Source organism: Onychomys torridus, chromosome 8 (genome assembly GCF_903995425.1).
Source record: "Onychomys torridus chromosome 8, mOncTor1.1, whole genome shotgun sequence".
Classification (NCBI taxonomy): domain Eukaryota; kingdom Metazoa; phylum Chordata; class Mammalia; order Rodentia; family Cricetidae; genus Onychomys; species Onychomys torridus.
This window is the reverse complement of record NC_050450.1, coordinates 48,681,697-48,700,067: the sequence shown is the minus strand read 5'-3', so window position 1 is coordinate 48,700,067 and position 18,371 is coordinate 48,681,697. Positions and strand designations below refer to the sequence as shown.

The following is an 18,371-nucleotide window of genomic DNA, read 5'->3' as shown; positions in this document are numbered from 1 at the left end:
CCAACCGGTTTTATACACCTGTGGTTGGTTTGTTTTTGCTTGGAGATATACTGGAGTCAAATCCAGAGTCTCATGCATCCTAGGTAAGCCATCTCACTGAGAAATGCCTCCACCCCAGATCCTAATGCTATAAAGTCTTCCAACTCCCACACTCTGTAGGGTAGACTCTTCTCTTTGCTATTTACATTTGGGGAAACTGAGGTCCAGAGAAACTTTAGTTTCCTGTGGCTGCTATAACAAATGACCACAAGCCCAATGACTTACAATAACACCAATTGTCTTACAGTTCTGAGAGTCAGTGATACTAGAATAGACACATGGTTAGAATTGCTTTTTTCTGGAAGCTTTAGGGGAGGTTCCATTTCCATCCTTTCCCAGCTTCTCCAAGCCGCCCACAGTTCTTGGCTTGGGGCTCCTTCCCAAGAGTATTGTTTTCAGATGCCCCACCCCCCACCCTGTCTCTTGACTCAGCCTCTGCCTCTCTTTTAGGACCTTTGATGCTTCCATTTTGGCCTGTCCAGTAATCTAAGACCTTTAATCACATCTGCAAGGTCCCTTCTGCCATAAAGGTGACAAAGTCACAAGTCCTAGGCATTAGGATATTGCTTTCTCCAGAAGGACTGTTCTCAGACACCACAGAGACCTGATCAAGGTTGCACGGTGGAGGTCAAAAACCAGGCAATCTGGCTTTAGGACTCTGGACTCTTGTCATCACGCCAAGTAGCCCTCCATAGTGCAGTTTGTTGTTGTTGTTTTGCTGAAGAAGTGGGACAGGTAGCAGAAACATCAGTACGAGGGAGAAACATATGTGTGTACCTCTCTCCCAGCTTAAAGCTCAGGCCTTCGACCCCCCCCCCCCATGACGTCCATCAAGGGGCTCTCCTGAAGGAGGTCTGCAGAAAGGCTCCTAACTAAGGCCTACTGTGCTCCTCTGTGACCACAACCTCTCTGGGAAAGGAGCTAGGTTTTCTCAGTGCAGGACCTGAGGCCCCTTCCAGACCCTGGCAGGCACTCCAGAACATTCAAGGCCCCTTCCTGGGGAGGAATCAGATGTCAGTTGTTTCTTTAAATTGGAGCAAATCCTCCTGTGGTCACCAGCATTTCGCTGGTGCACAGACATCCTGCTTTGTTTGTCTGTTCCCTCTCATAAGGAAGGTGCATCCTTGCTGACGAGACTTCACTTGGCTGGAGGGTGCCCCTTACAGCAGAGAAAAGAGAGGTCCTGGCCCTGGGTCATATGATAGGTGTGTGCACTATCTCATAAGCCCTGCACCTCACCAGCACCAGAGATAGATTGTCATCACGGCAATGCCCACGTGGCACTTGCCATATGCTCATGTCTGTTCTGCGTACATCACGTATACTACAGAATGGTTGCTGTTGTCACCCCCATTCTACAGGGGACAAAACCAAGGTCTGGAGAGGTTAAATGACTTGCTCAAAATCACAGAGTTGAGCTTGGGACTTTAATCCAGATTGTCTGAGCCCAGCTGGGCTCCTAACCCCTGTCTGCCCTACAACCTAAGAGATCTAAGAGCTAAGCACTCTTTTCTCAGTTCTCCACACCCCCCGTTTTGTCTCCACCCTGGGTTCTGCCAGTCTTCATCCATTCGGACAAGATTCCTCCCCTCTGCAGGGAAGCCTGCCTTTCTTCTGGCTCTGGGCTCAGGAAAGCGATTGCAGCTCTGGCTGCGGTCCATACGGGTCTTCTGGCAACACAGAGGCACCCATTGGCCTGACCTCCGAGCTCCTACCTCCGGTCACCTATTGGCCTCTGGGTTGCACTCACTTGAGGAGGAACTTGTCAAGGTGTGAGGAAGGTGCGAAGCCGCTTAGGCAGGCAGCCAGCAGCAACCAGCCACGGTTGGCATTGTAGACATTGTGGTTGCGCCACACCTGATTGGCCAGCTGGGCTAGGATCTCATCCCTCAGTTCTGGCTCCACCAGGCCCCGGTGCACGATGTAGTTCCCCAAGATCATCTCCTGGGTGCCATGCAGGTGGGGGTCTCCCATGAAACGCAGGATCTAGGGCACAGACAGACTTGTGCGGGTTTCTGCCCACATTCTTGTCATGTTCTCCTGCCCATAAAAAGTCCCTCCAGCAGGGAAGTTAGTATCCAAAGTACACAGTGAATTCCTCTCCTGCCCATGAACCTCCTGTGGCTCCCATTCATTGCCAGCATCCTTTTGTACCCTTGGCCTTCAGCTGGCTCTACTTGGTCCAGAGGGTTCTCTAGCATTCAGACCCGACCACATCACTCCCAGGAAACACCTTCCAGGGTTCCCTAGCTCTCTGGTGAAATGGGACCTGGGGACCTGCAATCTAAGCCTCATTAGCCACTCTCCCTTTCCTTCCCATCTTTCCTGTTCTGTTCTCCCAATAGGTAAACTTTCCTCATTTCCAAAGCCTCCTCCTCCAGGATGCCTCCTGTGGTTTGCCTGGATGGATCTGGAGCCTCATTTGTGTTCCCAGCCTCTGAATCTCCCTCTGCACATATTGGTGGTCGGGTCAAAACAGGGACTGTTCCTTCTACCTGGGGAGTCCTTAGGAGAGGCCAGAGAGACTCTGAGTTACCATTGCCAGGAGGATGATTGGGGAAAAGACTCTCAGAAGGAGGCCCAGGTCTTTACACTGACATATAGCTTCAAAAAGAGATGTGGGACTCATGAGCTGGGCTTGAAGGCCAAGGAGGATGACCAGGAAATAAAGGGGAAGTTTGTAACCTCCTCTCATGGAAGGCTATATGCACCTGATGCCTGGGGGCAAGTGTGCTTGTGGCCTGGCGTTGTGGTAGGGCTATGCACTTGATGCCTGGGGGCAAGTGTGCTTGTGGCCTGGCATTGTGGTAGGGCTATGCACTTGATGCCTGGGGGCAAGTGTGCTTGTGGCCTGGCATTGTGGTAGGACTATACACTTGAAGCTGGACTGGGGCAGATCCCGTACTAGCTTAAAAACACTTATGGCTTCGGCATGGTGCTCCACAGGTAGCCGTGTGAGAGGCATCTTCAGGGGCACTGTCAGCATCCCAAAGGAGGGTTCCTGGGGACACAAGGAGGGCATGGGAGGTGACATTGGGGATGATAGACATATAGGTGCCTACCCTACCTCATGTTGGGCAAGAGAGCAGGAGACCATGGGGTGGGCTCCCCCACTCCAGTGCCTAGATGAAGAGGCTGAGGTCTGGTGAGAGCAGACTTTGGCCCACAGAGAGTAATTGGGGAGGCAGAGCAACGCCGCTGGGCCCTTCTTGGAGGACAGGACACAGAGGCAGGTGTTGTGCCACCTCCTTGTCAGGTTCTAATTAGTTCTGATTATCCCAGTCTGGTTGGTGAGCTATACTGCTGGAGTCTGAGAGGGTCTCACTTCTGTTAGGGCCCTAGGGCTCCCAAATGGGCTCATGTCCATAGTACAAAAGCTTTCAGGGAGGCTGGGTCAGCTCTGAGTTTCAGTGCCCAGGGGCCAGACTGCTTGTGCCAGCCCTTACCTTGAAGTGGCATCGGATGAACTTGGCCATGGGGTAGTTGTTGATGTCAAGGGGAAGGGTGACACAGGGCTCTGTCTGGAGCCTAGGAGTCCGGACAATGGCTATTCGGGGCACACTGGACAGCTTGAGGCCTGCGGACAGTGGAAGCATGTCGTGATTGCGCCCTTCTCCGCAACTCTTCCCTGCTGCTGTTAGAGATGACGCACCTGCGGCTGCTGCTGCTTGCAGGAGCCCTGCCACCTCCGCTGGCACCTCCAGGTGCCTCACTGGCACCACCTCACGCTTGCTGAGCTCCTGGGGGGATGAGGGGCAAGGGGTGAGGGGACAGCCACCACCCTTCACCTGCTGGTCTCCCTCCCTGTGCCCTACTGCGGCTTGAACCCTGCACCCACCTCCTGCTCACGCAGCCATGCCTCCTGTGCCTGGCGTCTGCGCTCTGCCCTCAGCTGCAGGAGAGCAAATGGTCAGGGCACAGGTAGCAGAAACCATGGCCAGGTAGCCTGGGCAGGCGCGAGCAGTAGGGAAGGGCCTGTGGCCTGGAGGCTCCTGGTGGCACTGATGGGACCTCAGGCAAGGGAGGCAAAGGTGTAGCCAGAGATGGGAGGGAATGCATTGTCAGGATGCCAGGAAACTTTGTTTCACTGAAGGCCTTGCCTGCCTTCTGAGCTTTGGGAATGAGAAGGCCTTGCCTGCCTCCTGAGCTTTGGGAATGGAATGACATCACTGGCAGCCGGTTTATGTGACAGAGGACAAGACTGGCTGCGAGCTAAGTGTACCAAATCACACTAAGGAGATTCAAGTCACCCCGTGCCAACTGTGCCTGCAGCTCACTATGACCCTTGCCCCAGCATTAACCTCCACCCTTCTCCATGCCCCAAGGGACATGCCAGGAAACAGGCCTCAGAGGAGCTTCCGCCACCCAGCTCAGGAGGAGGGCATGGCAGGGACTTGCACTGGGGGCGGGCTCCTCTTGAGCTAAGTGCTCCCCCAACCCAGGCAGGCCCGTACCTTGATGTAGCGGCGGCGGTTCACGTGGGTGTGCACCAGGGAACGGAACTTCACCAGACTCTGCCTCATCTGCTGGTAGCGTTGTCTGCGGAGTCAAAGATGAGGCCGTGGGGTGATAAAGGGTCAGAGATGCCTCTGCCACGGCCCATACTTCACTCTGGGACTCTTTGTCTCAAAGGAAAATGAGTTCAACGTAGGACAGAGACATAGTCAAATCCACACAGCAAATCTAGTGGCAGGGCCTGGAATGATCCTCACAGTGGTCATGTACTACCCCATCATGTGTTAGTCCCAGAGCCCCTGGTGTGCAGGTAACAGGGAAACCCTCTCAGCTGGATCCACAGTCAGAGAGCAGTGACTTGGAGAATCAGGTCACATCCTTCTGGTGGAAGCCTCTTCAGCTTATATGCCTCCAGAGACAGGGACTGCTCTTTTTGAGCTTGGGCTCCTCTGAGACTGGAGGACCCCCAGAGACTTCCCCTTCTTTGGGCCTCACCTGGCCAGGAAGCCCCGGGCCCTGCTCTGCAACAGGATGATCTTCCGGCGCAGGGAGCGGAAGTGCCGTTGGATGAAGAAGCCTCGCAGGTAGCGCTGCAGGGTGAGGGCAGCCCGGTTCTGGACTCGCTCCCGCATGCTCTCCAGTAGCTGGTGCAGGTGTTCCTTGAGGAAGAGCTGGAAGTGGGAGGTAGCAATTAGATAACCCTATTGAAGAGTCCACAAAAGCAGAGAAGACAGGGCTGCCTCCCGGAGCCTGGCTGGGAGTTTGGAGCAGTAGAAACTAGGATTCTTGTGCACCAGACATCGGGGAGCCACCTGAGCAGAGCTGAGGTGAAGTAGCATCCCAGGCTCAGGCATCTGGATGGCTCTGGGGTAACAGTTGGATATCACTGAATGTGGGGGGGCTCGGAGCTCACCTTGCTAACCCCAACACGGTACATGTCTGGAGTGACTGTGCATAGCCGGCTGAGCAATGACACACACGTGTCCCCATCTGCTGGCACACTGAGCTTGAGGGCCACCAGACAGCGGTACCTGGGGGGGACCAAACTCAGCCTGAGGGCCTGATATTACCCCATCCCTGTGTCTGGGGGTGTGGTCCAATAAGTGGCTTGCTCACAGCACTGTCCTCAAAACTAGTTCAAGGTGTCAAAACCGTAATACATGATTTCAGCAAAACAAAACCCTTTGCTGACACCTGCTGGAGCTTGTCCTAATGGCTGTTAAAATCACCCGAGATGGATTCAACACAGAAGGAAACCATGAAAACAAAGGTCCCTGCCCCCAAGCCTGACAACCTGAACTTTTCTCTGGTGAACTCATCTCTGCCACATGATGGAAAGAGAGTACTGACTCCTAAAAATTGTCCTGTAACCTCCACACACACTGATACAGTATTCACCCAATAAATGAACACATGTAATTAAAAAAAAAAAAAACAACAAATATACTTCCCATGTCAAATCTAACATGTTTTGTATAGTGTACAGCCTGAACAACACTACATGACCAATCCTATGATACCTAGGCTGTGGGGGCTTGGAGAGGAGTCTGCAGCGGTGAATTACCCGATGGAAGTACCTGTCGATAAACACCTGGAAAGGAAGTCGCACTGGAAAGCCTTCCTTGCGGATCCGCACAGTCTCCAGAACCCCTGAATAGCGTAACTGCGCCATCATCACATCTGGCTCAAAGAGACCTGGTTCCTAGAAGGATGCCCAGAGAGGACATCGGCATACCATCCATTCGGGTACAAAGGCAGGGGTGAGTAGTCCCACGGCAGGCAGGTAGGGATCCAGAGAGGCCAAGCCACTTGCCCAGTGTCACACTTCACAGGAGAAGGATTTGACTTTCCCGGGGGCCTCACCTTCTTATGGTTGGGTTTCAGGCAACGCACAAACAAAGGGTTACACCTGAGCAGAGATGGGAGAGGTTGTGTGAGATCTCAGAGAGAGAGAGAGAGAGAGAGAGAGAGAGAGAGAGAGAGAGAGCGAGCTCATCCACTGAGGGCCATGGGGGTAATGGGGGGAGCTGGGGGCTCTGCTCTCCCACCCAACCCACCTCTCCATTTTTTCCACCAGATCCAGGAGTGACTGCTGAAACTTGGCTGCCACAGTGTGAGCCTTGTAGAGTCGGGTAATGGAGCTGCTCTTGCCCAGTCGTGGAGGGGCAGTCTGTGCAGCATGGCTGGAGAAGAGGTGAGCCACCACCTGGAGGGGCCAAGGTATTGGAAGCCAATGACACAGACAGGACAAACAGACAGAAGTGGCAGGTTAAGGGCAGAACAGGGATGGAACAATAGGAGTCTAGTCCCTGGACTGAAAGGTTCTGAAAAACAACTTGACTCCAGATGTCCCTGCCATCCTGGCTTGCATATGGGCTCAGCACCTCCCAGGGGACCCAGCCCACAGCATGGCAGCCTTTCCCTATCTTCCCAGGGAATGCACAGCACTGGCCCTGAACCTGGCCCTGGTCAGGAACTTTGGCCAGTTTGACAGAGGAAGAGGAGGAGCACCCACAGGGGAGGGGATGCAATCAGTCCTCTGTCATAGGTCCACCTGCTGATGAATAGTGGGGCTGGCCTTCCAAGGAACCCAAATTTGACCCCTATGCATTTCCCAGAGTATTAGGCTTCAAACATAAAGGAAGAATCCAGAACTTAAGTCTCAGTGGTAAGCTGGTTAACACTGAACCAGGTCAGAAGGGTCTCAGGAGGGACTGAGGTGGGGTCCTCGGAAGGTGGCTGAGGCAGGGGTGAGTTAAGGAGCAAAGCCAGGTCGGGGACTCCCCCTTTCATGGACTGGAGAGAGCTAGTAAGGCCAGATCAGGTAAGGAGCAGCAGGTGCTGCCAGGAATGTGGGCCAGGCCACCAGGGTAGGGCAGGTGTGAGGCCACCAGGGTAGGGCAGGTGTGAGGCCACCAGATTAGGGCAGGTGTGAGGCCACCAGGGTAGGGCAGGTGTGAGGCCAGGTTGCCTTACCCTCGTGCGGCTGTGCACAAACAAGTCCAGCACGTCTTGACGCACTTGGTCATGGTTTTTGTCCAGGAACTTGTGCACCTGAAAAAGGAGACTGGCAGGTCTGTGGCTGGTCCCACTCACCCACCTCTGTATGAAGCCAAGGTACATCAAAAACTTGTTCCCAGTCCTCTGCATTCCTTCATCTTCTACCAGACTTCTGTCTGCCTTCTGTCCTAGGAGGGAACAGGCCCTCCCTTCTGTCCTGGTCTCTCCTCATCTGCTCCACCCTGCTCACTCTTTCGGGGTTGTGGGGTACTACCCAGACTAGGCCTCACTTCCTTCTACCCATTCTGCAGATGAGGAAAATAAGGTCCAAATGTGTGCAATTCCATGTTGTGACTTGGATAATAATGACCACATGGCACCATTATCAGCAACAGGTACTCTGTCAAATCTACCTCAAGTCTCACCTCTACCTCAGAAAATTGACATTATTAGCCCCATTTTTCAGATGAGGGAACAGGCTCAGAGAACTTAAGCCATTTCCCAAGGCCACACAGCCCAGGGGTTACAGTACCAGAACTGGGATCATGGTGAGACCCACACTGTGATCCTCTCCAGCCTGCAGGACAGCACCTGAGGTCATGCTGGCTGTCTCCACTCTTACCTGGTAGGTGACCTTGCCTGCATAGTGCTTGATGGTAAACTCTGGCAGTGGCATCTTGGGCTTAGAGTAGAGTGGGTTGGCGCCGTGGTGGTAGTGGCATTTCTGCAGGAATGTGTGGTCTGTGGCCTGCAGGGAAGGGAGGCAGGGGCGTCTGGGTACCTGTTCCTGGCCCAAGTTCTTTAGCCCTGATCGCTCGCTCCCCAGAGGCTGCTGGAGAAGAATAGCTCACAGTCACGGGAGGCTGACTGAGGCCTGGGAGCGAGGCCCACAGCTGTGGCTGAAGCAGCTGGTTTCCAGCTGCCTATACGCTCTCACCGATATCATGCCCTGTGTTTAAGTCAGAGAATGTAGCCCCAACTCAGGTCACCTCACCTGGAACTTCCAACCTTAGTCACTTCAGGTGACCATAGATCAGCAGTTCTCAACCTATGGGTTGTGACCCTTTTTTGGGGGGGATGTCAAATGACCCTTTCACAGGGGTCACCTAAGACCATCAGAAAATACAGCTATTTACATTATGTTTCTTAACAGCAGCAAAATTACAGTTATGAAGTAGCAACGGAAATAATTTTATAGTTTGGGCATCACCTCAACATGAGGAACTGTGTTGAAGGGTCACAGTATTGGGAAGGTTGAGGACCACTGCTGTAGATGATGTCCTAACATGACATTTCCTGCCCCAGGCCTGAGCACAGACGGTGACCTCAGGCAGGGAGTCTACTAGACTGGGACTCAGACCATAGAAACATCTGAGGTTCACCTGTGGAAAGCAGCACTGGTCATCCAGGATGCGCAGGATGCCATAGGGCTTCAGGGAGATGAGGTTGATGCAGGGCTGGTTGTCAGCAAAGGCGATCTCTCGCCAGTCCATCTGCTCTCGAATGTACTCCTCCTGGGAATAGTGTGGGTTCAGCCACCTCCACCCAGGATGACTTATCTCTGCCTCCTTTCTTCTGTAACATGGAGCCGGTATCTTACCAGGGCAACATGGACCCTCAGGGCCTCCCTCTCCCTCTTCCTGAGTCAGAAGAACCTGAGAAAGGTCCCAAGAGAACTCTCTAGGCTCAGCAACCCAGGACTTTCCCTCAAAGAACAGGCCTCATACATGCTGTTCCCGCCTCTAAGGCCTATCTCTCCATGTTTCCTGGTACTCTTTGTCTCTTGAGGAAGGCCGGTGACCAGCAAGGATGGACAAGCAGCAGGGTGGAGATGGCACACCTGTTCCTCCTGGAAGACAATCTTGTTGAACAGGTACTGAAGGTTCTCATTGGCATAGTTGATGCAGAGTTGTTCAAAGCTGTTGAAGCTCAGGTCCTGCCAGGCAGATGGGAGGCTAGGTCTGGTTCTCCTTTGGTCAATAACCCATCTGTCCCCATCATGGGCACCTTCTCCAGGCCCAAACCTAGGCCACTCCCTGCATTTCATGGCTGTAGTTTCAAAAAAAGTTGGACCCTGGCCACAGACCCTGTAAGGCCCTCTGCACACCAGATGGGGCCCATAGAAGAGCCAAAGGCTCGGGCCACCAGGCCTTCTGCCTGGGTTCCAGAGAGTCTGCTACTCTCTGACCGTTTGTAAAATGGGGATCTTGGCCATACCTGCCTTACATGCCTTTTGGATGGAGTGGCTTGATAAACAACAGGCCCGGCACACAACTGTGCCTTGTTAGTATATGCTGTGGTTTTTGCTGTGGAAGTTCTACTTAGCCTTTTCCCCATTATCCTCACAAAGTACAATCGTCTCCCCCACAACAACACTGACTCCCCAAAGTCCTCCCATGCCTCTGACCTCTACAGAGTGTTCCTTCACCTAGGGATGCTTCCTTCTTCTGGAAAGTTGTCTCTGACCCCTGACCGGCTCCCCAATGCTAGCTACATGTCAGAGCTGTGGTCATGTAAGCCTGTTACACACTGTCCCCCACCAGCCTCACTGAGTAGCTTCCTAAGGGCAAGGCCCAGTCTGGTCCCACTCAGCCCTACCTCAAAGCCATAGATGTCCAGGATGGCAATGGACAACGTATCATGTTTTGGAGACACCAGAGCGTTGACCCTGGTGATGAGCCAGCCAAACAGCAGTGCATACAAGACCTTGGCGATGGCATCCCTGGAGCAGAGGCCATGTTGGGCTGGGGGTGAGTGGGCTTGGCAGAGGCACCGGGGGTCTGGGAATCGGCCAGAGGGGGCACAGTCTCACCTGGCATCTATGGCACTCTCCACAGTTAGGGGTGTGAAGATCTTCTCTCGAATTGTCTCCTGGGAAGAACGTGACCTTTGAGTGACAGCTGACTGGCCAATGCCTCAGAAAGCCCCTGGAGGGCTGGGGGTTCAGGAGCATGGGAAAGGCACACTGGACAGATGGGGCAATGGGTCTCAAGCTCACTGCTGGCCAAAGCAGGCCAGAATGCTTTCTCTGCACCTGGCCGCTCAAGCAGGGGAGGGGGTTGCTGGTGTAGTGGGGGAAGCAGGCATAAGAAGACATCAGTCTGGGATCACCTGGAAGAGGAAGGACTGATTGATGCCTTAGAGGAAGCTCTGACCCAGCTAGGATTGGAGAAGGCTTCCTGGAGGTGAGCATGTCATGTGGGCCCGTGTCCACCCGCCCCACACCCCCTCCAGACACACTGGCAGGAGTGAAAAAATAAGAGAATTAAGGCTGGGAAAAGCCCATGAGGAGGTCTGAAGGGAGGCTCCACCTCTCCACATCTGACTGGGAGGTGACCTGAGAGGAGGCAGGGTAGGGAGAGGGAGCTGTGGCCTCAGAGGAATAGGCCCTTATCAGGAGGCAGGGCCCTCAGACTCACAGTCACTTTGAAGGTAATGGCCCTCTGCAGGCCCTCAGGGGAGACCTGAAGCAGCTCAGCCACAGCTTGGATCTCTCTGGCGCTCACCACAGAGGCCACCTCCTGGGCATCCGTCTATGGAAAATACCAGGGCAGTAAACCCAAGCTAGACAGGTTGGGCTGAGTTTGGAGTTCTTATAAAAACAGAAACAAGCTAGAATGCCAGAGAAAGCTCTCTGAGGTAGGAGAAACAGACCACAGACATTAAAACAGCCTGCTGTGGGGTTGTGTCTCAGGAGTAGAGTATTCCTAGCATGTGTGGGGTCCTAGGTTCCATCCTCAACACCAAAATAAATATGCAAAATAAAACAGACAGGCTCCAGGTACAGTGTGTGCAGACAGACAGCGCACATCAGAAGATCTGGAACTGGGGAGGCGGCTCAGTGGATCAACCTGTGCACGCGTGAGGACCTGAGTTCAGACCGCAGCACTCAGTAAAAGCCAGGCATGGTGCTGCTTATCTGTAACCCCAGCACTGAAGGGACAGATCAATTTCAGGGGCTCAATGGCCAGTCAGTTGGAAATGGCAAGCTACAGGTTCAGTGAGAAACTTTTTTCTTGTTTGTAAAATGAGGGAGCAGCTGGAGCCGTTTCGGAGGCCGGAGAAACGCCAGAAAAGTGCCCAAGGCGTGCTTGAGGCGGGAGTGGGGCCCATGCCGCGATGTGGTTTCAGGTTCTTGACAGATCTGGTCTGTGCTAGTCTCGGTGATGGAGTAGGGAAATCTCAGCGCACACCATAAGCCCGTGACCCAGAAAGGCAATGCCGGGGAATTTGCCCTAGGCTCCCAATTGCTGGGCCTTCTGCTGCGAAGGGCAAGAAGACCTCTCACAAAACAACTTGCCCCGGCAGACAGGCAGGCGCCATCGAGGAAGTGTCGAGGAAATAGGGACTAGAGAATTTGACCTCCAGGTACTTGCTATGAAACCTTGTAAAATCATGCCTTCTTTTGGACACCCGATGTCCTCATTTGTAGATGGGGATAATTCTTGCTCTGTTGTAATTCACAAGTGCAAAGTATTTGCCACAGAGTGAGCACTTAATATTTAAAGTAAACCATCCCAGATATACAGCATTAAGGAAGCAGCAGATCTGAACTCCAAACTGTAAGGATTGGACGTGAGTGGAAAGAGGAGATGGGATTGCCCAGCAGTGTTCTTGGGTGCTTTTCTGAATATTGCGGAAATACGATAAAGGAGTTAGTATTGCTCTCGTCCCTGTTTTGCAGATAATAAACTGACAGGCTAAGTGACTTTTCTAGCCAGTAATGGCCAGAGTGATCTGATCGAAATTCAGGCAGCAACAGGTTTGTAGGACCTGAGGCAAGGACAGGGTCAATTCGTTCAGTTCTGTAATGGATAGGGGAGTAGTAGATGGTCAGAGAATAGTGGAAGAAGGCAGGCAGGACAGGTGAGGTCTTGGTTCTCAGCCTCACACATATCCCCTTCATCATGAAGACTTTGTAGTACCTGAAATAGAATTCCTTCTCAATAATGTGACCTATTTGCCCCCAGAATTTGAAAACAGTGTGGTACCCTAATAGTACTATAAAGGAGGAAGAAAAGGGAAGCCATTTACAGTGAAAAAGTATTTTCTTCCCTTCATGAATGCTTAGTGCTGTCAGGATGCAGGAAGTCAGAACAAAGCGCAAGATACCCATACCTCTGCCTGGGGGTGCAGAGGTGGACACATTAATGCAGGGAGGCTGTGTGGCTTCCTGGGTTCTCTCAGAGGTGCATCTCAGCATGGTGAATTTGTCTGTGCCACGGTGTCCCCTTCCTGCACACAGTGGTACATCCATAAAATTCTCTGGACGTCTTCGGGATGTGACAAATCATGAAGGATCCAGGAACTTCCTGGCTGTTCAGAATTGGCTCATAATCTTTAGGGCAGCTGCCAGTAAAGACTAAAGCATCAGAGTGAGCAGAAAACAGCCTTGTAACCATTTTTTTTTTTTTTTTTGGGCCCTGGTACCATTAGTGCTACCCACTCATGATCTTTACCCACTATCATGAGTGCTGAGGTCCCAGTGAGAGATACAAAGGGGGCCTTTGAAGCAGAGGATGGGTCTTCTGGTCTCCTTGAGATGACTGTTGTGTGGTCTTGATGTTCTCAGTTAGCACTTGATCCTGTGTGGGTCCACATCTGACCCATCAGGTGGAGATCCCGATTCTTATTTCTGCCTTGATTTACATCCTCCAGCCACCGAATACCACCTGGGCCTGCTGAAAGCAAAACTGGCCAAGTATCGTGCCCAGCTCCTGGAACCATCCAAGTCAGCCTCATCTAAAGGAGAGGGCTTTGATGTCATGAAGTCAGGCGATGCCCGAGTGGCCCTGATTGGCTTTCCCTCTGTGGGTAAGGTCAGTGATGGTCCACATGGACCTTGGGGAGAACAATAGAGGGTCACCTATCCGCATGACCATCCTCACCTCCCCTCAACACCTCGCTTCACTGCCACCCTGACTTACAGTCCACTCTTCCCACTTCTTAGCAGGAATAGTTGGCCTTCCAACTCAGCCAATGACACACGTGAAGTGATGGAGTCACTGTGGAGTTTTCTAGAAAGCTTCTTCTGGAAAGTTGGATTAGTTTAATGTCGTGTCCATATTGATTTGCATTTTATGTGGGAAGTAAGATTAAATAAGCATCATTGCCAGGGTAAATAAGGTTTTAATATATTTTAATATTGATTTGGGGGCTGGAGAGGTGGCTTAGGGATTAAGAGCACTGGCTTTTCTTCCAGAGGTTCTGAGTTCAATTCCCAGCAACCACATGGTGGCTTACACCCATCTAAAATCAGATCGGGTGCCCTCTTCTGGCATGCAGGCATGCATGCAGAAAGAAACACTGTATACATAATAAATAAGTAAATAAATCTTTAAAAAAAAAAAAAAAGATTGATTGGGGGTGGGGGAGGGCACATGCCATATTGGAGATCAGGGGACAGGGTCCTTAGGGTAGAACCCAGGTTGTCAGGCTTACTTTTTATCTGCTGAGCCATTTCATCAGCCAATGTTTTTAATACTAAAATGATCTTGGATTTTTAATGATCTTGGATTTTTTTGTTACATAGAATTCCCACAATCCATACAACGGGGTTCTTTATTGGTAACATTGTTACATAAGGACAGCACCCTTGTTACAACTCATGTATCAATATCAAGCAGTTGTCATTGTGTCCATACTTTGATTCAGCTCTCCTTTACTTCTCTCTACCAACCTAGATTCCCCGATCACGTTCACTTGTCATGAATCCCTGATTCTAGGCAGCCTCAGCATACTTTGATTTTTACTTTTTGTTTTCCTGTTATTTTGAGACAGGTCTTACTATGTAGCTCTGCCTATCCTAGAACTTTCTCTGTAGAGCAGGCTGGCCCCAAATTCACAGAGATCCACCTGCTTTTGCCTCCTGAGTGCTGGGATTAAAATCCTGCCCTGGGGCTGGAGAGATGGCTCTGAGGTTAAGAGCACTGACTACTCTTCCAAAGGACCCAAGTTCAATTCCCAGCACCCACATGGCAGCTCACAACCGTCTGTAACTCCAGTTCCAGGGATCCGACAAACTCACACAGATATAAATGCAGGCAAAATACTAATGTTCATAAAATAAAAGTAAATCATAACTTTGAAAAAAAAAGAAAAGAAAAAGAAAAATCCTGCCCCACCGTGTCTGGTCCTGATTTTTAGTTTTATTTTATACATGTATATGTGTACATGTGGAGGTTAGGACAGTGTCAAGTGCAATCTCTCAGGTTTCCTACCTTGTTTTTTAAGACAGGATCTCTCACTGACCTGAACCTTACCAAGGTCCAGCCTAGGCTAGGCTTCCTGACCCAACCCCAGGGATTCCCCTGCCTCCACCAACCCCCCCCCCCACCCCTCAATGCTGAGGTTATAGGACCACACCTGGCTTTTTTTTTTTTTTTTTTTGCGCCAGAGCTGAGGACCGAACCCAGGGCCTTGTGCTTGCAAGCGCTCTACCACTGAACTAAATCCCCAACCCCAACACCTGGCTACTTTACATGGATGCTGGGGAATCAAACTCAGGTTTGCCACGCTTTACTGATTCAGCGATTTCCCTAGCCTTTTTTTTTTTTTTATTGCACATGCATTGGTGGTTTTGCCTACATGTATGTCTGTATGAAGGTGTCAGGTGTCCTGGAAATGGAGTTATAGACAGTTGTGAGCTGTCATGTAAGTGCTGGGAATTGAACCGGGGTCCTCTGGAAGAGCAGTTAGTGCTCTTAACCTCTGAGCCATCTCCCCAGCCCCCACCCCCACCCCTTTTCTTAATCCCCTTCAGTGCTAGAGATAACAGCCACCTGCCACTGAGCCATAGTCCCAGCCCAGTTTGATGCTCTTGACATTTTGATGAAGTGCTGCTTCGGTGCATGAGGTCCTAGCTTTGGATCTGTCTGACCTCACGGACTCCCTGCCCTGGTCTAGGATCTGCCATTTCTCCAAGGAGGCCCCCTGCTTCCCTTTTGGGGAAAATAGTTGTAGAAACGAAGACCAAAGTGCTGACTAGCTCTTTAGCAGGATGACTGGCATACAGATAATAGAGCAGACCAAAGCTGGACACAGGAGGCTACTCAAAAGCAGGCCTGTAAGCACTCTCTGGGTCTGTACCAGGAGTGGGGGCAGCTCCTGAATCCGTCACAAAGTAATGCACCAAAGAAAGGAACAAGCAGCAGCCACCGTCCCCTGGAATGCTTGCTATGGGCCAGGCACGATTTGTTTGCTTTGTTTGCCCCTGTGTAATTGCTGTGTCTATGAAAGGAAGCCATGTCCCGAGTGAGTCCTGTGGCGGATACCGCCTGCCTTGCAGGGTGGCCCATCTGATCCAAGACCAGGAACGTACCCAGGGTTAGCCTCCTGTGTCATTGCTGGGGATGGTGGCAGCCGCTGCGCTCAGATCCTGCTTCTCTGCCCATGTGAAACTCCCTTTACACCCCCAGAGCAGCAGCAGGCTCAGAATTCTGGCTTCACTAGGGCAGAAGGGCCAGAAAAAGTACAGGTAGGGAGAGCTTCGGAACCAGTTCCCTCACCTGAGCCGAGCACGAGGCCTCCAAAGAGCCTGGGCTCTGGTGCCAGTCCACGTCTGTAGGCTAGAGACCATGCTCTCCTCTGAGCAGTCACTCTCCACGCTCACTCAAGTCCCCGGGCTAAGGTCAAGGAAGCTCTTTGTCTACCCGGGCAGCCTCCCGTCCCATAGGGGCTTGCCCAGGAGTCTGAGTTAGGACCTGTTAGGGCAGCAGCCGCCTTTTTCTCCCAGTCCACCTTCTTGAGTCTGATGACCTCTACAGCCAGCGAAGCTGCATCCTATGAGTTCACCACCCTGACGTGCATCCCCGGGGTCATTGAGGTAAGTGGAGCGTCCCGGGCCCTGCCTAAAAGAGGCGTGCTTGTGTTTGCGCTTGTGAGTGCCCACTGTCTGAGAGCTGAGGGAGCTGCCGCATGTGGGGACACCCTGCAGGACAGGCCTTTCTTGGGACCTGAGAAGTACCTGGCTGGCCTAGAACTCTGGCTGTCCCAGTAGATCTGGCCCATATATGGCAGCTCTGTCTGGTGCCCCTCTGTTCTCTGCCCCCTACACATCCAGCTCAGGTCCCTGATTGCTGGCTGGTTGGTTCCTATCACCCTGTAAAGTACTTGCATGGGTAGCAGGTGTTGGAGCCTTGTGTCTCCAAATGATTTATCAATCACTCAGCAATGTGTTCAGTGAGCCTTCCCAGGCAGCTCTAGCTCTTAGGTGGTGGTCTATTCCAGGCTGAGGTGATGAGGCCCAGACTTGGACACAGTTGGGACCAGCTGTGGGCCCATTGTAGGTGCCTAGGCCCAGGCAGGCTCCTGGCCACAGTGGCCCAGCCTTGCCTCACCCTTCTCTTCTGCTTCCTAGTACAAAGGTGCCAACATCCAGCTCCTGGACCTTCCTGGAATCATTGAAGGAGCAGCGCAAGGTAGGAGCAGGGCAGGCGGATGGGAGGCAGGTTGGAGCTCTGCCACTGAGTGTTGAAATGGAGGGGGTGTCATGGAGATCACCTTTGGATCCCGAGTCCTGGTACCCTTGCTTTCCAGACAGGACAGGCTACAGTTCAGATGTTGGTGCCATATTCACTTTATGATCTTGGTCCACTGGTTGAATGTATGTAAGCCAAGCCATAGTCTCCTTATCTTTAAAATGGGCATAGTCATGCCAAATTCACAGCTGTGTTAAGGAATAAATGAACAAGTGTTCATGAAGCCTGGCTGGGCCTACCACAGGAAGGGGAGGAAGGTCATTATCACCTGTCATTCCACTTAAGGATGGTGACTTATAGAACCAACCTTAGCTGGGCTAAGGTGGTACACATCTGTATTCCCAACACTCAGGAGGCTGAGGCAGGAAAATCATGAGTTCAAGGCCAGCCTAGGCTACATAAGTGAACCCTGTCTTTCTCTCTTTTTTTTTTTTTTTTTTTGGAGCTGAGGATTGAACCCAGGGCCTTGAGCTTGCTATGCAAGCGCTCTACCACTGAGCTCAATCCCCAACCCTATGAACCCTGTCTCAAAGAACATCAATAAATAAAACCAGCCTCCGTGAGTGAATAGGTCATGGATTCTCCCCAAATGCCAGGAAAATCATAGCACAGGATGGAATGTAATAGGACCAGTGAGGGTCTGTGAGGGCCTGGGGCCTAAGGTGTTTCAGGCTGCATAGGCACATTGTCCTACCTCTTGCCTGTGCCTTACTGAGGCATGCCCTTCCCTCTACCTATGCAGGGCGAGGCCGTGGCCGGCAGGTGATTGCTGTGGCACGCACAGCTGATGTTGTCGTCATGATGCTGGATGCCACCAAGGGAGATGTGCAGAGGTCTGTGCAGCAGGGCAGGGGAGCCCACAGGGCCAGCGATGGTCCCATGTGTCTCTGGCTAAGTGGCCTGTATCTAACCCGGCACCACTGGGCCTAGATGTCCTCCCTAGGTGGTGTCCAGCTCGGGTACAGGGGGCACAGCCTAGCCTTGGTTATTGCCCACCCCTGCTGTCATAGGGGGTGCACCAGCCGGCCCCTAGCTGTAGGCTCTGGGAGCTCCTCATCCTCTATGTACCCATGAAGGCACAGGCTAGCCTCCCTTTTAGAAGCTCCACCACAATTTTGGGCTGTTGGATTGCTAGGGAAGGGGGGTAGAGGAGGGAGCTGGCTTCTGTGTGGGCAAGCAGTGCTGCCTGGGCCATGGGGAAGCTATATGGCCTGCTTGGAAACAGCCTTTGAAGGCTCAGGCTTTGCCTAGGTCCCTGCTGGAGAAGGAGCTGGAGTCCGTGGGTATTCGCCTGAACAAGCACAAGCCCAACATCTACTTCAAGGTATGTCCAGACTCTACCCCAGGGGCAGCTTGGGGACTGCCTGGCCCTCAGCAAGGGACGGACAGCTGAACTTG

At 52.2% G+C, this 18,371-nt stretch overlaps 2 protein-coding genes across 2 annotated transcripts in view; one reads left to right on the top strand and one right to left on the bottom strand.

Moving 5' to 3' along the window:
* Myo15a (myosin XVA) overlaps nt 1–11,607 on the bottom strand; it is a 27,080-nt gene extending 15,473 nt beyond the window's left edge. The window contains exons 1-18 of the mRNA XM_036195237.1: nt 11,488–11,607; nt 10,914–11,027; nt 10,307–10,365; nt 10,093–10,216; nt 9,335–9,430; nt 8,877–9,008; nt 8,117–8,242; nt 7,471–7,548; nt 6,552–6,700; nt 6,358–6,403; nt 6,072–6,196; nt 5,408–5,525; nt 4,990–5,165; nt 4,494–4,578; nt 3,692–3,779; nt 3,486–3,616; nt 2,945–3,040; nt 1,790–2,025 (exon numbers count right to left, since the gene is read on the bottom strand). Coding sequence (XP_036051130.1) covers nt 1,790–2,025; nt 2,945–3,040; nt 3,486–3,616; nt 3,692–3,779; nt 4,494–4,578; nt 4,990–5,165; nt 5,408–5,525; nt 6,072–6,196; nt 6,358–6,403; nt 6,552–6,700; nt 7,471–7,548; nt 8,117–8,242; nt 8,877–9,008; nt 9,335–9,430; nt 10,093–10,216; nt 10,307–10,365; nt 10,914–11,027; nt 11,488–11,607 — 2,099 coding nt within the window. The remainder of the gene's footprint in view (nt 1–1,789; nt 2,026–2,944; nt 3,041–3,485; nt 3,617–3,691; nt 3,780–4,493; nt 4,579–4,989; nt 5,166–5,407; nt 5,526–6,071; nt 6,197–6,357; nt 6,404–6,551; nt 6,701–7,470; nt 7,549–8,116; nt 8,243–8,876; nt 9,009–9,334; nt 9,431–10,092; nt 10,217–10,306; nt 10,366–10,913; nt 11,028–11,487) is intronic.
* A 6-nt stretch (nt 11,608–11,613) lies between these two features.
* Nucleotides 11,614–18,366, top strand: Drg2 (developmentally regulated GTP binding protein 2). Its single transcript, XM_036195235.1, has 6 exons — nt 11,614–11,625; nt 13,071–13,313; nt 16,229–16,318; nt 16,853–16,913; nt 17,716–17,806; nt 18,225–18,366. Exons 1-6 carry the CDS (start codon nt 11,614–11,616, stop codon nt 18,364–18,366), a joined length of 639 nt encoding a protein of 212 aa, XP_036051128.1.
* The last annotated feature ends 5 nt before the right edge of the window (nt 18,367–18,371 follow it).